The sequence below is a fragment of the Eublepharis macularius genome, chromosome 17, assembly GCF_028583425.1.
Source record: "Eublepharis macularius isolate TG4126 chromosome 17, MPM_Emac_v1.0, whole genome shotgun sequence".
NCBI lineage: Eukaryota > Metazoa > Chordata > Lepidosauria > Squamata > Eublepharidae > Eublepharis > Eublepharis macularius.
Genome location: NC_072806.1, coordinates 36,322,172 through 36,342,308, shown reverse-complemented (window position 1 = coordinate 36,342,308; position 20,137 = coordinate 36,322,172). Strand labels below are relative to the sequence as shown.

At 45.8% G+C, this 20,137-nt stretch overlaps 1 protein-coding gene across 2 annotated transcripts in view; it reads left to right on the top strand.

Moving 5' to 3' along the window:
• Window positions 1-20,137, top strand: part of ACACA (acetyl-CoA carboxylase alpha) — a 297,390-nt gene that overhangs the window by 115,130 nt on the left and 162,123 nt on the right. For both annotated transcript variants that reach the window (XM_055001998.1, XM_055001997.1), the window contains 4 exons: window positions 2,329-2,429; window positions 3,196-3,284; window positions 9,391-9,515; window positions 16,080-16,193. In XM_055001998.1, the coding sequence (XP_054857973.1) occupies window positions 2,329-2,429; window positions 3,196-3,284; window positions 9,391-9,515; window positions 16,080-16,193 (429 nt within the window). The remainder of the gene's footprint in view (window positions 1-2,328; window positions 2,430-3,195; window positions 3,285-9,390; window positions 9,516-16,079; window positions 16,194-20,137) is intronic.

Here is a 20,137-nt window from a genome sequence, read left to right as displayed (position 1 = left end):
CCTGGTCTTCATTGGAGGTCTCCCATCCAATTACTGACCAAGGCTGACCCTGCTTAGCTTCTGAGATCTGACAAGAACAGGTTGTCCTGGGCTATCCAGGTCAGGGCTAAATGAAATCCTGCCCTTGAGTCGTAGTTGATTTATGGCGACCCCTGGTGGGGTTTTCCTGGTAAGAGACTAGCAGAGATGGTTTGCCGTTGCCTGTATCTGCAACCCTGGTCTTTGTTGGAGGTCTCCCATCCAATTGCTAATCAAGGCTGACCCTGCTTAGCTTCTGAGCTCTGACGAGATCAGGCTCACCTGGGCTATCCAGGGCAGGGCATCCTGCACTCTTATGTATTGTAAATTGCCTCTTGAAAGGTAATAGAGAAAAATGGTTTAGAAGCAGAAAGGAATCTATTGATGAAGATGGCAGTTGTTAGTTGTGTGTGTTGGGGGAGACCTGTCTATAACAAGGAGTTAGATCCAGACTAAGTTTACTGCTAATGGAAGGGGAGATTCCCCCTTCCTGCTGCAGACCCTGTGTCAGGCTCAGGCGTGCCCCGCCCTGCGTGTGTCTCTTTCTGCCTTGGGAATGCTCAGCAGCTGCCTGCCTGACTTCTGCTTCTCGGCCTTGGGTCTGCTCCGCTGCCGTTGGACCACTAGCCCCTTTTGGCCGCTGGGATACTTTCTCCTGAAGGTCTCAGGATCAGGGTGATTGGGCCCTGGGTATTTCCCAGGTGCCCCTCTGCAACCCTGAGAAGACTGATCTCCACTCCAGGAACAAAACTCTAGCCTCTGCACTCTCCTCCCCACTCTCCTACCACCTCCTCCCTCCCACCGCCACTTGTGGGTGGACCTCCCTTTTATCCCCTCACCATTCCCAGGCACCACCTCCTAGCCCCACCCCCAACAACCTAGCTGCTGCCCTGGCTGCCCCAGGTAGCCACGCTTGCGCCTGTTTTGCTCCCAGCCTCTCCTGGCCCTTTTCCATCCCCTCTAGCCTGTCCACTGGTTTGCTAGGCTGTAGCTCTTCCCCTGCCTGCCGCTGGGCTGGGGTGTGGCCCTGGGCCACTGGTGCTACCTGTGATCTGCTGCCTCCCAGCATTACTGACTTTTCCAGAGAATCTTGTCTTCTCATGATGTGACCAAAGTACGATAGCCTCAGTTTTGTCAGTGGTTAAATAGTTGGGTTGAAAATCAGCACTCTGCTGGTTGAAAGCCCGCTCCTGCTATGAGCTCAGCAGGTGGCCTTGTGTAAGCCACTCCTCTCAGCCCCATCTTTCCTAGCTGTATCGTGGGGATAATAACACTGGCTTAGGGCACCGCTCTGAGTGGGGCACTAATCTGTCTAGAAGCGTAGTATATAAAGACACTGGCTGATTCCACACATGTTGGATAATGCACTTTCAATGCACTTTAGCTATCGTTTGGAAGTGGATTGTTTCACACTCAAAAAATTCAGTTCCAACTGATCTCTAAATAGGATTGAAAGTGCATTATACAACGTGTGCGGAATCTCTGTTATTATTATACTGAATAAGACCTTTGGTCCATCAAGGTCAGTCTTGTTGCCTCGCACTGGCAGCAGCTCTCCAAGGACTCAGGCACGGGTCTGTTATACCACCCGCTACTTGATCCTTTTGACTGATGATGCTTTTTACACTGATAAATCCATGCTTTCTTATTGGGAATCCAAAATAATCATGGCTGTCTCTAATATCTAATTGTCAGTAAGATTTTTATGTTTTATTTAGTATATTGTGTATAGAAATGTACATTAAAACAATATCTGGGATCAATAGATCCATATTGAGCTTCACACACAGCATCGAACTCTGTACACAACAGTAGGATCATTTCATTAATTTGTTTGCGGCCAACGACCATTAAGAATCATTAACATATTTACAGCAGTCCCATATAAAACAGGAACCACATAATATTCCATCATATAAAACGTGAGGTATAATAAATACATAATACAATTTAAACTACATGTTAAGATCATTAAAATCGTTGAGTTCATGCCAAAAGGAAGGAAGGAAGCAGATCTCTATGAATGAGCTTGTTGCTTGCTGTGGACTTTTATTGCATGAACACAAAACTTGGCTATTGGCCTGGAGATAGTTGCGTTTTCGTCTATTAGAAGTTTCTCCAAGTAGGCCTTACCTGTAAGAACTATTGGTCTCTCAAGGAGGGGAATTCTAATATCTCCCTGCAGGTACCAAATTCTTCCCCTGTGCTGGTGTGGAAGGTTAGACAAGATCTGACCTCGCCGCTTCTGTCACGAACAGCCCCTCCCTGGACCTGCCTTCCGAGTGCCGACCCTGTTTCCTCTCTTTCTAGATTGCCAATATCCTGGACAGCCACGCGGCCACCCTGAACCGCAAGTCTGAGCGCGAGGTCTTTTTCATGAACACCCAGAGTATTGTGCAGCTGGTACAGAGGTGAGCTTAGTATCAGGAATGGACTGGGGGGGGAGCGGGGCTCTGCCAAAACGGCATGGTTCAGACTCTCCCATTTGCAGTCGGGGACATTTGCGGGGGGCATATTTTGCCCAGCGGGTGCTATTGCCAAAACTAAAGTTGGAGGACTGGATGAATTTTTTAAAAGTCTCAGTCCCAGTTCCAAAAGTACGCCTTCACAAGGGAACGTCTGCTAATACCGTATTGAGAACAGAATTGGGACATAACCTCAAAATCCAGTTGCATTGCTAGATTTTTCAAGAATCATTGCTTTCATGGAAAGCTGATAGTTTCTGTCTCTCATGGCTTCAAACGTGTTTCTTTTTTTTCCATTGTAAAGTCTAGAAAATAAAGATACGCAGGGCTTTTTTTCTGGGAAAAGAGGTGGTGGAACTCAGTGGGTTGCCCTCGGTGAAAACCCTCAGTGGCGCGGAGGGCAATCTGTCTGGAGATCAGGGGGCGGGGCCACCAGCCATGTGACCATTTTCAAGAGGTTCCAGAACTCCGTTCCACCATGTTCCTGCTGAAAAAAGGCTCTGAAGATAGGGGTTTAGTTACTTTGACTAATTCGAGCCCTGTCTTTTCATGCCTGTTCCACAAGGGTCAGTCATATGAATTGGGTCCAGGGGTTATTCATGTTTTGCTCAATTTACTTCTATCACAATACTTGATTGTGGTGGGCTGGAGACCTTGACAAAGGTGCATGCGTGCAGCAACTTCTCCAGTTTCACTTAGTGTGTTGTTGCAGGTACCGAAGTGGCATCCGAGGGCACATGAAAGCTGTGGTCATGGATTTGCTCCGGCAGTACCTAAAGGTGGAAACTCAGTTCCAACAAGGTGGGTCTTGTATAATTCAGCATTTAAATTTGGATCTTCCTAATGGGTGGATATTTGCCAAGCTCAAGACAATGCATCTACCTGGACTGAATCAAGACCTAGGCTTTCTGTCTCATTACCAATGCTGATTTCTCCACACCCACCACCCCTCCACACCCACCACCCCTATCCAATCATGCCTGCTATTTTCATTCACCAGCTATTGTCATTTACGTGCAATTGTCATTTGGCATCTGGAATCACTACACTCTCCAAGATATAAGGACAGATGGACCCACATTCTAGCTGTATCTGAAGAAGTGAGCTGTGACTCATGAAAGCTCATCCCTTAGCACAAATTTTGTTAGTCTTATAAGTGCTACTGGATTCTTGCTCTTTTCTAGTGCTACAGATAGACTAACACAGCTACCCATCTTGATCTACCAACTTGATTCAGTTATTTTTCTTTCCTGGTTGACGGATGTAGGTGAATGTAAGAACCTTGCTGCATCAGACTAGTGGCCCATCTAGTCCAGCATCCGATCTGATACAGTTGGCCAACCAGTTGTCCTGGAGGGCCAACAAACAGGTCATGGAAGCCAAGGCTTCCCCCAGATATGGCCTCCTGGTATTCAGAGTTTTAGTACCACTAAATAGGCAGGGTCTCTTTTGTCACCTTGGCTAGTAGCCATTGATGGACCTGACCTCTATGGATCAGTCATCCTGTTTTGAACACGTCAGTGCTGATCGCCATCACTGTCTCCACTCCCAGTGAATGCCATAGTTTTGAGTGAAGTACTTCCTTTTGTCCATCCTGAAAATATTGCCCAGCAGCTTCATCGGGACCGCCCCCCCCCCCCGAGTTTGATGCAGTAAGAAGTGTGACCACCAGATGGCAGACTGTGCTATCATTATTTCCGTTCTCGCGTCACAGCCCTGACCAGAAATAGCAGGTTGCAGCAAAATTTCTGTGGACCTTTCCATGTGAAACCTATAAGGGGTGCATGAATCAGACTCTCCCATCTGGGAGAACACATTCACTGAGAAACATCTTTTTTCTAAAAGGCAGATTGCTAACTTGAATCATTGTGGGATAAGATTAGTCTGTTTCCTTTTGGGATGTCCTGCTTGCTGGAAAATGGGTATAGTCAGGGCTTTTTCTCAGGGGGAACGCGGGGGAACGGAGTTCCGGAACCTCTTGAAAATGGTCACATGGCCGGTGGCCCCGCCCCCTGATCTCCAGACTCAGGGGAGTTGAGATTGCCCTCGCGCCGCTCCAGCAGTGCGGAGGGCCATCTCAACTCCCCTCTGTCTGGAGATCAGGGGGCGGGGCCACTGGCCATGTGACCATTTTCTCCGAGGGCAACCCACTGAGTTCCACCGCCTCTTTTCCCAGAAAAAAAGCCCCGGACAAGAATAATGGTGAGTGGAATGCCCCCTTTTAAAGGTTGCTGGCAGCTCTTTCTCACTGGAGACAGGAAGGTCTTACTGCTTGTTTCCTGGCTGTCGATAGCTGGCCAGGTCTCAGTTGTGGAAAGGGGTCCAGAACAGTGGCTCTGACCTCATAAAACTGAACTGAAAATGCAGGCATGATTAACTCTCCATAGATTTATGGTTCTTGACATAGGTTTGGGGGAGGGGGTTGTAAATACAGGGCGCCTTCATTCACCTCCCTAACCTCTTCATGAGAATCATTTCTGAAAGTTTCCTACGTGAGAATCTTTGGCATGATCCAGCAGAGGTGGGTCAGTGCGGGAGATTTGTACGACCAGGGCTTTTTTTCAGCAGGAACGCGGTGGAACGGAGTTCCGGAACCTCTTGAAAATGGTCACATGGCTGGTGGCCCCGCCCCCTGATCTCCAGACAGAGGGGAGTTTAGATTGCCCTCCGCGCCACTGAGCAGTGCAGAGGGCAATCTAAACCCCCCTCTGTCTGGAGATCAGGGGGCGGGGCCACCAGCCATGTGACCACTTTCTCCGAGGGCAACCCACTGAGTTCCACCACCTCTTTTCCAGGAAACTGGGTGTAGTTGCCTGTTGTGGGAGGAGCTTGGAGCTTCCAAGTGTTGCATCCTGCTACCCTTCACTGTTTAAACGGATTTCCTTTTTAAGTTAACCTATATTGATTTACACTATGTAATCCGCCTTGAGACTCAGTGAGAAGGGTAGACTATAAATAAAGCAAGTAAATAAATATGTGATTGTTTCTACAAACTACATTATTCAGTTGGTGTAAAATACATTGCTTCTCTCTTCTCCCCTCCTTTTTCTACCCACTGACCTTGGATATCCATGCAAGCGCTGCCAGGTGTATCCAATATGTTTGTTCTTTTGGGAAGTAAATTTTCACAGAATCTTAACAGAAGGCGGATTAGGGAAAACTGCCCATGTTGGTAGAAGGCGTACAAGTCCAGGTTGGAGCCTGAATTTGATGGATTGCCCTAAGTGATCTCACTTGCCATTGGCGGTGCCTATTACAAAAACCCCAGGGAGGCAAAACTTTTGAACATACTGAACGTACGAAGCTGCTTTATGCAGTCAGAGCATTGGCTTGTCTAATTCGGCATGGTCTAGTCTGATTGGCTTCCTAACAGAGAAGAATCTTTCTCAGTAGCCACCACCGGAAGTCCTTATAGGTGGAAATTGCGTGCAGTGAACCTTGACCTTTTACATACAAAGCAGGAAGTCCACCATGGAGCCCTGGAGGATTTCCTCACAACTTTTCTGCTCACCTGTTGGTTTACCAGCAGCTGAAGTTGCCTAACAACAAATCAAGCCATCTAGTCCAGGAGGGTTTCCTCTGCTTGGAAATGGCTCTCTCGAGTCTCGGGCAGAGAGATTTTTCCCAATGCCAAATACCTGAGATTCTTTAGACAGAGATGCTGGGAATTGAACCTTGGACCTTCTACATGCAAAGCCTTTGCTCTACCGCTGAGCCACTGTCTCCTTCCTTTAACTCATGGAATGAAGAACAGCAACAACAAACATCCTTTGGATTTCTGTTGTGAATGGGCGATGAGTTTATGGCATAAAAATTGCCTGTATCTTTCCTTAAGGAAAAGTGTCTTTAATCCGACTGTATTGCTTATTAGATGTCACATCCTATTGATTGCATTGATACACACTGTGTCATCTGGCTTGAGTCTCAGTGAAAAAGGTTGACTCTAAATAAATACGGAGCCTTGGAATTTTATTCCCCTCCCCACTTTGAATCTTCCAGTACTGTGCTTGACCATTGGGTGGCAGAAACGCTAAGTCTAAAATTCTGAACGTGTGAAGAAAATGCTGCCTCCTCCCTCCCCTCCTTCCTTTCCCCTTTTGGGGAATTGGGAGATTAGTTTCCACTCCAGATCAGTGCAGCAGATGACCTTGTGATGGAAAACCTTGCAGTCTGACACTGTTTAGGGGCCCTGACAGGTAGGCGCCCGACACTTACAATGGCTAAGGAGGCGGACTAGTTGCTTTCAAACTTCCTGCCCCCAGGGAACAGCACTCCTTCCACAAGCGTTTGCATTTTGAGGAACCTACATGTGTTGTAGAAGGCGCTGGGGCATGGTGTAGGGGATGCTTTCAGTTTACATGAGATACCGAGTAGATTCTCTTGGGTTTTTTGTTGTATAAGAACGGAGTGTGTGCCCAGAAAAGCTCTTCTCTCTGCCTTGTAACTACCTGTTGCAGAGGGAATATGGGTGTGTAATCATGGAATGAATTCATATCCCACCTTTTTCTTAACAGTTATTTATCTATGTCATTTATAGTCTGTCTTTCTCACTGAGACTCAAGGTGGATTACACAATGCAAGATTAGTACAGTCAGCATCAAGGACATTTCCATAAACAATGCCAGAGGGCAAATAAATACAAGTTTACAAAGACAGGATTAGCAAGAATCCAATACAGAGCTGAAGAAATGCCAAAACAGAGCATACGCAATTCTAGGGCTGACATTAAACAACATATAAGTACCCAGTAGGATCATTCTTGAAGCACTAGTAGCATATAGTTGCACATACTTAAGGCAACAGATAGTATGTAAGGCAACATAGCAGTGAAGTGTATGGTCCTTAACTCATTAGTGGAGCATATGAGACCTCTTCCCTACAATACAGTCCTCCTATCTGAGTAAAAAGCTTTTTTGAATTATTCGGTTTTGCACCATTTGCAGAGAGCCAGGAGAATGGGGGCGCTCCTGACCTCTTCAGGCAGGCCATTCCACAGGGTAGGGGCCACCACAGAGAAAGCCCATGCATGGGCTGCTGTTGATTTCACCCATGTGCAGGGTGGCACCTGCAGGAGACCCTGTTCAGATGAATCCAGAGGCTGTGGCGTAGTTGTAGGATATCTGCTCTGCATGCAGAAGGCGCTCAGTTTAATCTGTGGCATCTCCAGTTAAAGGATCTCCTGCAGCAGATACTGGAGAAGGCCTTTCTCTGCAGAAGACCCTGGAAAACCGCTGCCAGCCCAAGGAGACTGCGCAGAGCCAAGTGACCTAGGCAGCTTCTGTCATTCTGCAGTACATGCAAAACCATAAATGTTCAAGAGCACATTTTAAAGAAGAGGTTCAGAAATGCAGTCAAACGAACAGCCCAAGAGAGTGCATCTTTATAACAGAATAGGATTGCAGTGCCCTGTAGTGATTATTGTAGGTATCGCTGGCTTTTACTGCATTGCCTTTAGCTTGTCATCCACTTTCAATATTGCTTATAGAATTACTTATATGTACTTTGCTTTAGATAGCTTGCTGCTCACTTTGTTCTCTAATTCTGTAGTAGTAGTCCCAGGGCTTTTTTCTGGGAAAAGAGGTGGTGGAATTCAGTAGGTTGCCAACACAGGGGGCAACTCTTGGCGGGAGGAGGTGCCCCTGGTACCACATGTATGCGTGCAAAGTGCATGCATGATCCCAGGGCCAATGATATCACTTTGGGTCAGCTGGAACAAGGAGGGAGTTCTTAAACGTTTAAATCGACCTTTTGAAAATGGTCACATGGCTGGTGGCCCCGCCCCCTGATCGCCAGACAGAGGAGAGTTGAGATTGCCCTCCGCAATGCTGGAGCGGCACGGAGGGCCATCTCAACTCCCCTCTGTCTGGAGATCAGGGGGCGGGGCCACCAGCCATGTGACCATTTTCAAGCGGTTCTGGAACTCCATTCCACCATGTTCCAGCTGAAAAAAAGCCCTGAGTAGTCCTATTGCATTGCTTGTTGTCTTATCCTGTCTAATAGCATTTTTAAAATATCCTATACTCCACCGTGAATCTTAGTGAGAAAGGTGGACTTTATTGTTGTTGTTATTTCTTCAGTTTATATGGGGGGTGGGCCGTAACTCCCCAGGAGAGCACATCCTCGTACGTAGAAAGTCCTGGTTCAGTTGGCTGGCATCACAAGCGAAAGGGCCTCCAGCAGCAGAACCGGGAAGGACCTCTCTCTAGAAAGGCCAGCGTCTGTCAGTAGTCGGTGGGGCTCCTGGCATACAGAAAGCCCCTGGAGAAGGTTCTTTCAGGTATTGGGGAAACACCCTGGAGAGTTCCTTCCCGTCAGAGCAGACAAGATCGATTTGATTCCGTATAGGGCAGCTTGGTATATCTGCAAGAAACATCATTCACCTTAATTTAAAAAAATTATAAATCAATTTTAAAATCAGCAATAAAACAATGCCGCAAAGGAGCGAAAGTGCGCCGAGAGGCTAGTCTTCACTTAGCACCGAAAGATGACGAAGTAGTTGCCAGCTTGACTTCAGTGGGGAAGGCGTTTGGTCATCAGGGTGCCATCACCGAAATGGTCCTCTCCCTAGTAACCACCCACCCAACCTCTGTCAAAGCGCCTCAGCAGATGGTCAGACGGGTTCCTACGGAGGCGAGAGCAGTCCCTGGTGGTGGATACTGGCCCAGCCGTCTCTGAAGGAAGTCATTACAGATTGTCTCATGTAGGAACTCCTAAAAAGCTGTAGAGAACCCAGGAATGCAGTATGAGAGGGAATCCCGGGAGGCGGGTTCCTAAAAACGGCATCACATCAGAACTGTGGCTGGTATTGCAAGTAGTCCCAAAGACAGGGCTCCCCTTGATGGGAAATATTCTTCCTTTGCTGTATTGGATGCTAATTTATACTTAACGCTTTATGTTTTGGTTGCAGGTCATTATGATAAGTGTGTCTTTGCCCTTCGGGAAGAAAACAAGAGCGACATGAATGCTGTCCTCAACTACATTTTTTCTCATGCTCAAGTCACCAAAAAGAACCTTCTTGTGACTATGCTCATTGTAAGTCCGGGTCTTGAGAGCCTGCTAAGGTTTGGTTGATTCTTACCCCTTATTATATCCATAAATGAAGTTCAGAGGAGTCGGGGCACTGTCATCTATTCAGCCTAGTTGTTAAGAGGGTTCCTTGACTTTTTTACATGTCGCTCCCTCCTTTGTCCGGAGCTGCTTGTTGGAGGATCCGTTGATATCTGAAGATCCCTTTAGTGTCGCCTTCTCTGTTGATAGGTCTCTCTCCTAGGTCTTGAGTAGAGAGGTCTTCCCCACCTCCCGTTGTCTTTTGAGTTGAAGATGCTCAAGCAATGCATGTGCTGCATCGCTGGTATGCAGCTCCTCCAGAAATATTCGAACAACATGCTGTAGCTATCGATTCTTTGCATTGTCAGAAGCCTTGAAAAGGCAAGTCAGATAAGTTGAGAGTACGAAAGAGAGTCCTTGTCAGTGTATGGCCCTGGCCAAAATAACAGCAACAGTGATTTGACTTATAGCTTGGATTTGAAAGGTGATTTACAAGCTTCAACTTGTTGTGTTGCTTCATATTGATAAATACCTATGACGTTACCGTTTAACTTAACAAAAATCCTTACTCGTTGCAAATACTGAAACCAAGGAAGTTGAAATGAAAGATGGGGCGGGGCTAGTTCTGACTGGGGTTCACTGTTGTGCTTGATTCACTTTCTCTAGAGGGGCAACATGGTGGAACCCACTTTTCTTCTCCATGTGGTCTGAATTGTATGTAGAGTTGATCTGCCAGAGTTCCTGCTAGATGGCTGGTCCTGTGTTTTTTGGACTCCTTGTAGTTGGATGACTCTCTGAACGAAGACCCATTCCTATAATATATTAGATGGCTGGTCACCAGCCTCTCTGCAACCCTACAGAGACAGCAGCTGCGGCACCATCTGAGGCCTGGGATGAAGACTTTTGTTAGCTTTAAACACCGCCCCCCCCCCCGTTCTCTAGTAGTGCTGTCATTACAAAAAAGAACAGCTTAGGTTCATCACAGCCTCATTTTTTTCTGTTAAAATTAATTGTAGTTGTGTTTAATGTTAAACAGCCTTGAGTACCAGTGTTAGTAAAACATGGGGTTATAAATGGTCTGAAGTTTAAAGAAAGAAACATTAGCGTCACCTTGCGTTTGGAAACCAAAAGCAGGCATAGCAGCTGTTTCAGTAGCAGGTGTTTTCTTTTCCTGTTAGTCTTTTGAAGTGGTGGAAAAACAGCACAGCGTCTCTTTATATATAAAATTATGTGTGTGCATGAATGCATTCTTCCAGCAAAAGAATACTCCCCCCCCGACCCCGTGTGCCAGATAAATGAAGAAATGAGCTCAAACGCCAAAGCTGCAAACATAACACATTCAGCTTAGACTTAAAGTAGGACAAATCAGTGCCTGCAAAACTCGATATGCTGCGTGAAGATAGTAACCTTTCTGTCATGATCTAAGAACTCTTAACTTAAAAATGAGTTTGGGTTTCTTTGTCATAAATTGATCCATAAATTGACCAACCACTGATCTCCTCCATTCCCCTGAAAACGGCAAATGAAGTAATGGTGACACACCTCTGTTTTCTACTTCTTAAGTATGTGTAGAAGAAATTTGACAATTTTAGAATAGCCCTGCAGCCAAGCAAAATACGTTTTATGGGGCACGTGGGAGATTTAACGCCGCGATTGACGGCATCAATCATACTCTGTCTTGTGCTTTCAGAGATGCTAATTAATTGAGTTCTGCCTCCCAAACCACCAACCCCCCCTCCTTTTTGGGTAAAGACTTTGTGGGTTTCTGTCACTAACAATCAACTTGCCAAACTGAAAAAACAGCAGGAGGAAATCCCTCCTCGAAGAGCAGCTGACGGGTAACGTCTACCCAAACGGTGATCAGGTTTCTTAAATACTAATTTGTAAGATATATAAGTACCTGCCTTTCTTTTTCCCTTCTCTCCGTCCTCCTTCCCCCTTTCTCTCTCCCACCCTCCCCTTTCTTTTTTTGTGGTGTGATTGTAAGTAACGCTTGCCTTAAGAATCTCATTATTTGAACACGGAGCCATATTTCCTCTGAGAATTCTAGAGTAGCTTTGAGCCGAGGCTGTTCATTTCTCAAGTAATCATGCCGGCATGATGGAGAGAGAAAATGGCAGCTGTTTGCAGCTCAGGCCTTCAATTTTCTTCAGAGTCCAGTCACTCAAGTGTGTAATTACATGGGGGTGCCGGAGAGGCGTTAGGCCTTGTCAAAGAACCCGTCTGAGGCGCCGTGCGCCGCCTTTGCCAATCAGGGCAGGCTGGAACCAATGGAACGCCACCGTGCCGCTTTGTTTTTTCTCTTGTTGTTTGATGATTTCTTCTTGCGAGGAAGGGACTTTAAACTTCTTTTCTTCTCCTTTCCATCCCTCCGCCGTTTTTTTTTTGTTCACCTGTGCAAATCTTGAGTGGTTTCAAAAGTGAGAAGGAATTGACTGGTTCTGTGGAAATCTCTGACACAAGGTCAGAAATCTCTGACAAAAGAGCCCGGCTGGATCTGACCCAAAGATCAGGCTGGCCCAGCAGGCTCCTGCCAAAAGTTGCCAGCAAGATTTATTTACTCTTTCTCCAAGGCAGCGGACATGTTTTCCTCTGTTCACAACAGTTCTGTGAGGTGGGTTAGTGGAAATGAGAAAGACTGGCCAAATGGTGTGGCAAACAGTGAATGTGTGCTTGGATCTCTCCAGTCTGTGCACTTTCCGTTACACCGTACTGGATTTCTGACAGACTGGAAACACTGTGACAGACCTTGTCCCCTGTTCTTTGCCTGTCTGGCAACTGCCCCTAAACATAGATGTTCCATTCAGTCCTTGCAGCTAATGGATGTCCATAGAACGATCTTGTGCAAATTGATTTTAATTTTTTTTGACGAGGTAACCATCACTGCCTTTTGTAACACTACTTGACAAAGGAACTAAATTTTTGTAGCAGGCAAAAACAAGAAACTGTAGGGACACTCCCACAAGTCAACAACTTGTTCCTCAAAGACTTCCCCATTTCTCCCTTCACCTTAAATTGGGCTGCTGCCATTATCCTTGATTCTGATGGTATGTTCTGTTTACTTCAGTGGAGAGGACAGATAACATCGTAAGGAGATTCCTGGTCTCCTCCATCAACCTTATGGCCTCACACTCAAACATTGGAATCTGCCTTATACTGAGTTACATCATTTTTCCATCTCATCAGTGCTGTGAACTCTGGCAGGCAGTGGCCTTCAGGGGGTCTTGGGTGGCCAGAAGGGTGTTCCTAATGCTGGCTCTCTGAGGTCCTTTCCAGAGGAGACACCTGGGCTTGAACCTGGGACCTTTCGCCCTGCCCTTCCTGGGCAAGTGGTTGAGAGAGCAGTAGCTGACCAACGCTGGGCCATTTCGAACAACTCTGGTGCTTTGGACCCTTTTCAGTCAGGTTTTAGGCCAGGCTACGGGATGGTGATGGCCCTGGTGGCTCTGGTTGATGACCTTCGCCTAAATACAGACATAGGCCAGGCTTCGTTGTTGTTCCTCCTCAATCTGTCTGCAGCCTTCGAGACAGTAGATCATAACATCCTGTTTTTTTACCTTTATTATTATTATTTTTTAATAAAGAAGAACAAGATTTAATACAAGAAATGATAAAGCCATAAAATACAAACAAGAAAGGGATTAAAATTAAACTATAAAAGAAATGATCAAGACAACTCTTGTCAAATTTTTAAAAACCCAAGAATTACAATAAACAAGCATTTAAACTTTGTTGCATTGGGGGGATTACTTCTTTGGCATTTAAAACAATAAAACTGGTTTCCATATTTCATCATATTCTAATAAAGGGACTGCCATATGCAAGTTCCCAAAAAACGGATTGTGCATAATCCTACCCATCAAATATTGCTCCCAGATTTCCTGATACCATTTTTTTAGCAATGGGCCTATGAGGGATTTCCAATTCTCAGCAATGACCAGACGATCAGAGGCAACCAATGTCAAAACAAGAGATCTGGTATTCCTATTTAGCATAGAGTCGGGCCAAAAATCCAATAGGAGAAATTCTGGGGAGTATGGCAACGAAAGACCCACCATGTTGGATATCTCTTTGTGAGCCACTCTCCAAAATTTGAGAACGAAATGGCATTCCCACCACATATGTAGGGTCGTGCTTTCCTGCTTGCAAGATCTCCAGCATAGAGGGCTCAACGACCTGTTCATCTGATTCAATTTATGTGGCATTAAATATCAATTGGACAACAGCTTGTAAAATTGGAGTGTAATATTCCAACAACTAGATTTGTTGGAAGGGGAGTTCCATATATGTTTCCAATCAGATTCCGAGAAAACCCGTTTTAAAAAATCAGACTATTTTTTTTTTGGTATGGCAGAGGGTCTTTATGTGTCACCCTTAATAATAATTTGTAAAGGGTTGAAATCCTACCCTGTTTACCATCTTTCCCACTCCAAATCCTTTCCTCAAAAGGAGTCAGGGGCCGAAGCAAATCCTTGGACCTGATCAGCTTGGTGAACGGATGTTTCAGCTGAAGATATCTAAACCAAGATATCCCAATTCCGAACCTTTCTTCCACTATAGATTTATCCAGAATTGTCCCGTTTTCAATCCAATTAATAATCAACAATATCCCAGAGTCTTTCCATTCCCTAAACTCACTTAAATCCTTTCCTGGGGGAAACCAATCTTGGTTAATGAAAGATGTTAGGGGAGAGATAAGATTTTCCTATATTTATCCCAGGTTTTCAGCATGCTGTTGAGGCATTTGGGGGCCGAAGTAGATGTTGAGGATGTGTCTTCCTCATGAGACGAACTCAATGGATTGCTATTGGAGACCAGCTATCGTCAGAGTGGGAATTACCTTGTGGGGTTTCACAAGGCCCAATCTTATCCCTCATGTTATTCAGCCTTTATGTAAAGACTTTGTGGGTTTTTTGTCCATGTAAAGCCTTTAGGAGAACTCCTTCGTAGCTATGAAATTGGATGCCCTTAATATGCAGGTGATGATAGCCAGCTGTATGTCTTGTTATCCAAATCTCCTGCAGATGCATTAGAGGTTCTGAGTTGCTGCCTGACAGCTGTTGTCTGTTGGCTAAAAACAAATAAATTGAAATTGAACCCAGACGAGATGGAAGTGATGCTGGTTGGAAAAGCAGAGATCTTGGAGGACGTTGTGCTTCTGACCTTTGATGGGGTTCAGTTGACCCTTGCTGACTCAGTTAAGAGAAGGGGTCATACTAGATCCAGCACTGCTGCTAGATCAGCAAGTAAATACACCTGCAAAAAAAAGGCCTTTTCACAACTCAGATGAGCCTGGAAGATGGCCCCTTACCTTGACATACAAAAAAGAGAGAGGCACCTTCACCCACGGCAAATATACAAACGAGCAGAGTACTACATGTGAAGGAAACAAATTAAACTAAATACAGTACACAATGAGAAAGTAATTCAGCTGTTGTAATGAAACGTGTTTAGGCACAATGAAAAGGCATGAATGGATTCATGAAAAGACTTGAATGTGCAGTCACTCAGCTGGCTGCCCATCAGTTACTGGGCCCACTTCAGGGTCATGACCATCACATTCAAAGGCCTTCCTGCCCTCGGCCCCTCGTATCTGTGCAACTGCCTCTCCCCCTGTGTTCCACCAGGGCAGCTTCGCTCGTCTGGTCAGGGGCTTCTGCAGACACCACCCTGCAGTTGGGCAAAATCAACAGGTGCTCTCTCTGGGGTGGCCCCCACCTTCTGGAATGGCCTGTCTGAGCAGGTCAGGAAAACTTCCATTCTTATGCCTTTCTATAAATTATGCAAAACTGAATGATTCTGAAAAGGTTTCTACCCAGAGTACAGGACCGTGTCATAAGAAATAGCTCAGGGAGATACCTTGGGAGGGACAGGACTTGTTGCTGTGCTACTGAATACTACCTCCTCATGCAGATATATGCCTACTAGGGAGTTCCCATTCTGCTAAACATGCTATTGTAATTAGTACACTTTGTTTCAGATAGATTTAATCTCTATTCTCGGCTTTATACTTGTTTAAAAATTTTCTGCTACCATTCCTTATTATGTCAGTTTTCTGGAATGTCCTAACTATTGTTTGTTGTTGTAGTTTGCTCAGTGAATGTCCTAGCCATCGATTATACTGTATTATCACTCGCACTGTGTAATCTTCCTTGGATCTCAGTGAGAAAAGTGTAACAATAGCAATAAGAACACATCTGTGACGTTGCTATCCTGAGCAAACCCAGTCCGATTCAGTGTAGTCTGCTCTGATTGGTGTTGGCTTGCCAGGCTTTCCCCAGGATCTCCTGTTTGAATTCAACCTGGGATCTTTGTGTGTGCAAAGCAGGAGCTCTCCCCCTGAGCCATAGGTATTTCCACTATTCAACAGGTCAGTCATGATAGCTTTGAAGACCTCCTTCTCTTTGTTGGACTTGATGTGTCTTGGATTCAGTGGGTGGCTGGCACGTTCCAAGTCTTGAGAGCGAAAGAGGTCACCTCGCTCGTGTTCTCTCTGTACCCCCGAGGACCAACATTTGCAGACTCATTTTTAACAATTATTTTCCCTAGGATCAGCTGTGTGGCAGAGATCCGACACTGACAGATGAGCTGATCAATATTCTGACAGAGCTAACCCAACTCAGTAAGACAACCAACGCCAAGGTGGCACTGCGAGCCCGTCAGGTAAGGGCTGTTCTTTCCACACTCCTGGAGGATACAGGGTGGACCGTTTCATATTATGGTTGTTGTGGGTTTTCCGGGCTGTATTGCCGTGGTCTTGGCATTGTAGTTCCTGACGTTTCGCCAGCAGCTGTGGCTGGCATCTTCAGAGGTGTAGCACCAAAAGACAGAGGTCTCTCAGTGTCACAGTGTGGAAAAGATGTAGGTCATTCCACACCCTGGGAAACTCTTACAGGATGACTCAGCTCAACCCCACCCCTCCTGAGTAGATACAAATGACCTACATCTTTTCCACACTGTGACACTGAGAGATCTCTGTCTTTTGGTGCCACACCTCTGAAGATGCCAGCCACAGCTGCTGGTGAAACGTCAGGAACTACAATGCCAAGACCACGGCAATACAGCCCGGAAAACCCACAACAACCATCGTTCTCCGGCCGTGAAAGCCTTCGACAATCCATCGTTTCATACTACATTTCTGCTTTCCCCTGTTTTTGGGTGGCTTCGTTAGATGTGTGTGGGATATTTCCCCCAGCCCGGATTGGTGACCCTAACTTGTTAATGAGCTTTCAGCGAGCCTGATTATTGTTTGATGTTTCCGTTTTTCCCGTACTCGGCTGCAGATTTCCCCCCTGTTGCTTATTTTTACTGTTGCATTGTAGCTGTTCTAAATCAGATGACTGGAGACTGCCTTGTGAGCAAAGTTGAGCATGCCGAGTATAAAATGTTTTAAATACATAATAATGTAGGATTGCAGAAAGACTCCCCCAGTATCCCATTTGCTGCATCAATATAACCTGGTTATTCTTTTGGCCAAAAACTTCTGTAGCTGGACCTCAAAACGAAGTTATATGATCAGCAGTGAAAGCGGCTGTGTTTATTTACTTCCTTTATACCCCACTTTTCTCTCCAATGGGGACCCAAAACAGTTTGCATCATTTTCCTCTCCTCCATGTTATCCTTACTGTAACAACCCTGTGAAGCAGATGGAAGGGGAAAAGATGGCGTCAAGATAGGGTTGCTTCTAAGCAGCTCTGCGGTTTTGTTTATACAGAATTTAATTCTTTTAAAAGAGTTTTCATCGGCTTCAACTGGAATAATTGGACAAGAACAACTTGAGCTTCACACTTAATTACTGGCTGAATGCCCAGCTTATGATAACGCAGTGGCTGTAACCTTGGAAGTGTCAAGAGCAGCCTCCCCCAAACTGCCTTTAGACCAACAATGGGGGGCGGGGGGAAAGAAGCAGACCTCTAAATTTTTACTCTTCTTAGAAATCAGCTAAGCAATTACAACCCAGTGAGGTAGCTTAGTCTGTGACTGTGTGACTGGCCCGAAGTCACCTAGCAAGTTTCCATGGCAGAGTGGGGATTTGAACCTGGGTCTCCCAGATCCTACCCTGAGTATCTAACCACCACACCACATTGGCTCTAGTCACACTACACCATGCTTACAAAAATACATCACTCCACAATGCATGCAATTCAATTAAGAAAGGATAAAGAAAGTCAGCATTTTTGAGGGGGGTTTTAGGTTTGGAGTTTTAGTGATGCTTAAGTTGATATACTGGACAAATTCGAATTCTTCTTTTGGTGAGGTTTGGTGATGGAAAAGACTGCCACAACTTGTCAGTCCAGTATTCTGACAGGCATAGTAGTGATCTTTCGGATTTGTCAAGTGTTTAGGGCGCTGTTCAGACATTACCTTGCTGTAATCCTTACAGCAACCTTTTAAAGTTGGAGGCCCTTTCCTGTGAGGAAAGGTTAAGCAATTTGGAGCTTTTCAGTTTTTAAAAAAGGTGACTTGCAGGGCATGGTAGAGGCTTATAAAATTATGCATCGTTTAAGAAAAGTGAGTTGAGAGTACTTTTTTCTTCCTCTCACATAATGCAGGAACTTGCATGACAAAAGGGAGTGCTTCTTTACTCAGAGAGTAAAACGTGCTTCTTTGCTCAGAGAGTCCCATGGGGAGAGACCAGGCAGGTAGCCGTCGTTTGTGCTGCTCCTCTTCCTCCTTTTTGCAGAGTCGGAATAGGGGGAGGGAGGAGGGAGGAGGACTGGCGCCCCGATTCCCCAGGTCAGCTGGGCAGCGAGGAGGAGTGGAGGCAGGCCAGTTCCAAGACTGATGGGGGGCAAGCCTGAGACAAACCGGCTTGCTTCGACAGCACTCCTGCAACGGTGGGACCTGCCTCCTGAGGGCTCTTCCATAGGACAGTGTACAGCCATCCTCAGTCCTTGGCCTGTGCACTTTGAGACTGCCAAATGAAGTGGAGAGGGTTCAGCCTTTTAGGCGGGGATGCTGCTCCAGTGCCAGCATCGTTGCTTTTTGAGCATAAGCTGCATGGCCACCTAGATGAACCGCCAGTGGCAGACTCAGCCTGCCGGCCAGGGTGGCAAAGACGGAACGCAGAAACGCAGACTGTCAGAGAAGAGAGGCGTACGGCTGACCGAGATCAGGAAGGATGATCAGCATCTTGGTGAGGCAGGTAGATGAGCGGAGGGAGGGAGAGAGAGAACAGGTTGTCTCGGTTCCCCAGGGAAGATTCAGGCCTGATCTGGGAGCAGCCAGAGCCAGGTGAGGTCAAGAGGAAATGTTGAGTTTTGTTAGTTGGCAGAGCTATGCTGGGGGAGACGAGACTGCTTGTTTCCTCCTCCTCTTAGTACGTTTCTCAGAAGGTTTCTAATTCTGACCAGTGGTGAGCTCTGCTGGATTTTGCACAGGTCATGTGGATGTGGCACAAGAAGGAGGTTTTACGCCGCTCAGTTGTTTCCTCTGTTCAGCTCCAGCGGGGTGTGCGTCTGCGCTCTGCCCCCATCCTGTTCCCAGTGCTTGTGGGACTGATTTAATGTAAGGGTTCCTGGTAGCTGCATTCCCCATAAACTCTGCCCAGCAAAGAGCAGGATACAGCAAACTCTATAAAAAGCCCACATTCATAAAACGGTAGCAAAAGATACAACAAACAGTTTCAACAGGAGTACTTGAAAACCCACTAGAACAGGTTTTAGTATAAAACAATTTCACTGGTAATCATCCATTTGAAATATGACTGCATTCTCAGCAGGCCTGGGCAGTTTTTAAAAAAAAGTTTTTCATCTGATGCCTAAAATTTAAAAGATTTAAAAAGTTTGGTTTAGGTAGAGACATTACTACTAAGAAGGCCCTGTCTCTGAAGACCACTCATCTTACTTCAGAGGGTCCACAGACCAGGGGGTTGTGCCTTTAACTGGTGAGCAGGCTAATACTAGAGAAATTAAAGGCCGTTGCTTGGATGCTTTATGAGCAATTGCTTGGTATAGAACAGCATCTTAAAAATATTAAGAAACCATGGATAAGAGGCTGGGAAAAACACGAGAATAACTCAGCGCTAACTTCTGGTTCCTATTTGGGAGCTACCATTTCGATGCTTCACCTGCCGTACAGGTAAGGGAAGATCTGCAGGTAAGGGAAGTTCCGTTCACCAGGCATTAGTCACCACCTAAATAAGAAAGGCACCAATCATAACTGTTATGGTTAGGAATGGAAAGCTGCCTTCAATAATGCATTGATGGGAATCTTCAGAACAAAACAGGATGCATTGCCTGGAATTCATGAGGGAAAAGATACATGGCTTGTAAAGAGAAGGAAGCGATATCTGTGAGTGGCTCCCTGGGGGCAGCTGGAAATTAGTTTCTTTTTTAGAAATGAAATTAAAAAAAAAATCTGTGTGTCCCTTTTTTTCCCAAGGTTACTCATCTTAGATTCCAATTTAAATACCAGATGTACACCTGGAGAGCTCTCTTTAAGCCCATCTTTGTAGCGAGTGGCTCGTCTATATAATTAAAATAGTGGGGGGAAACACCGAGAAGGATCTAATTGTCTCTCAATAATTGTACCCCCCTGGAAGCTTGTTTCCTCTTTGCACTATCCTGATTTCCATTCTAAAAGTCTTGCAGCAGGGAGGCTAGCTT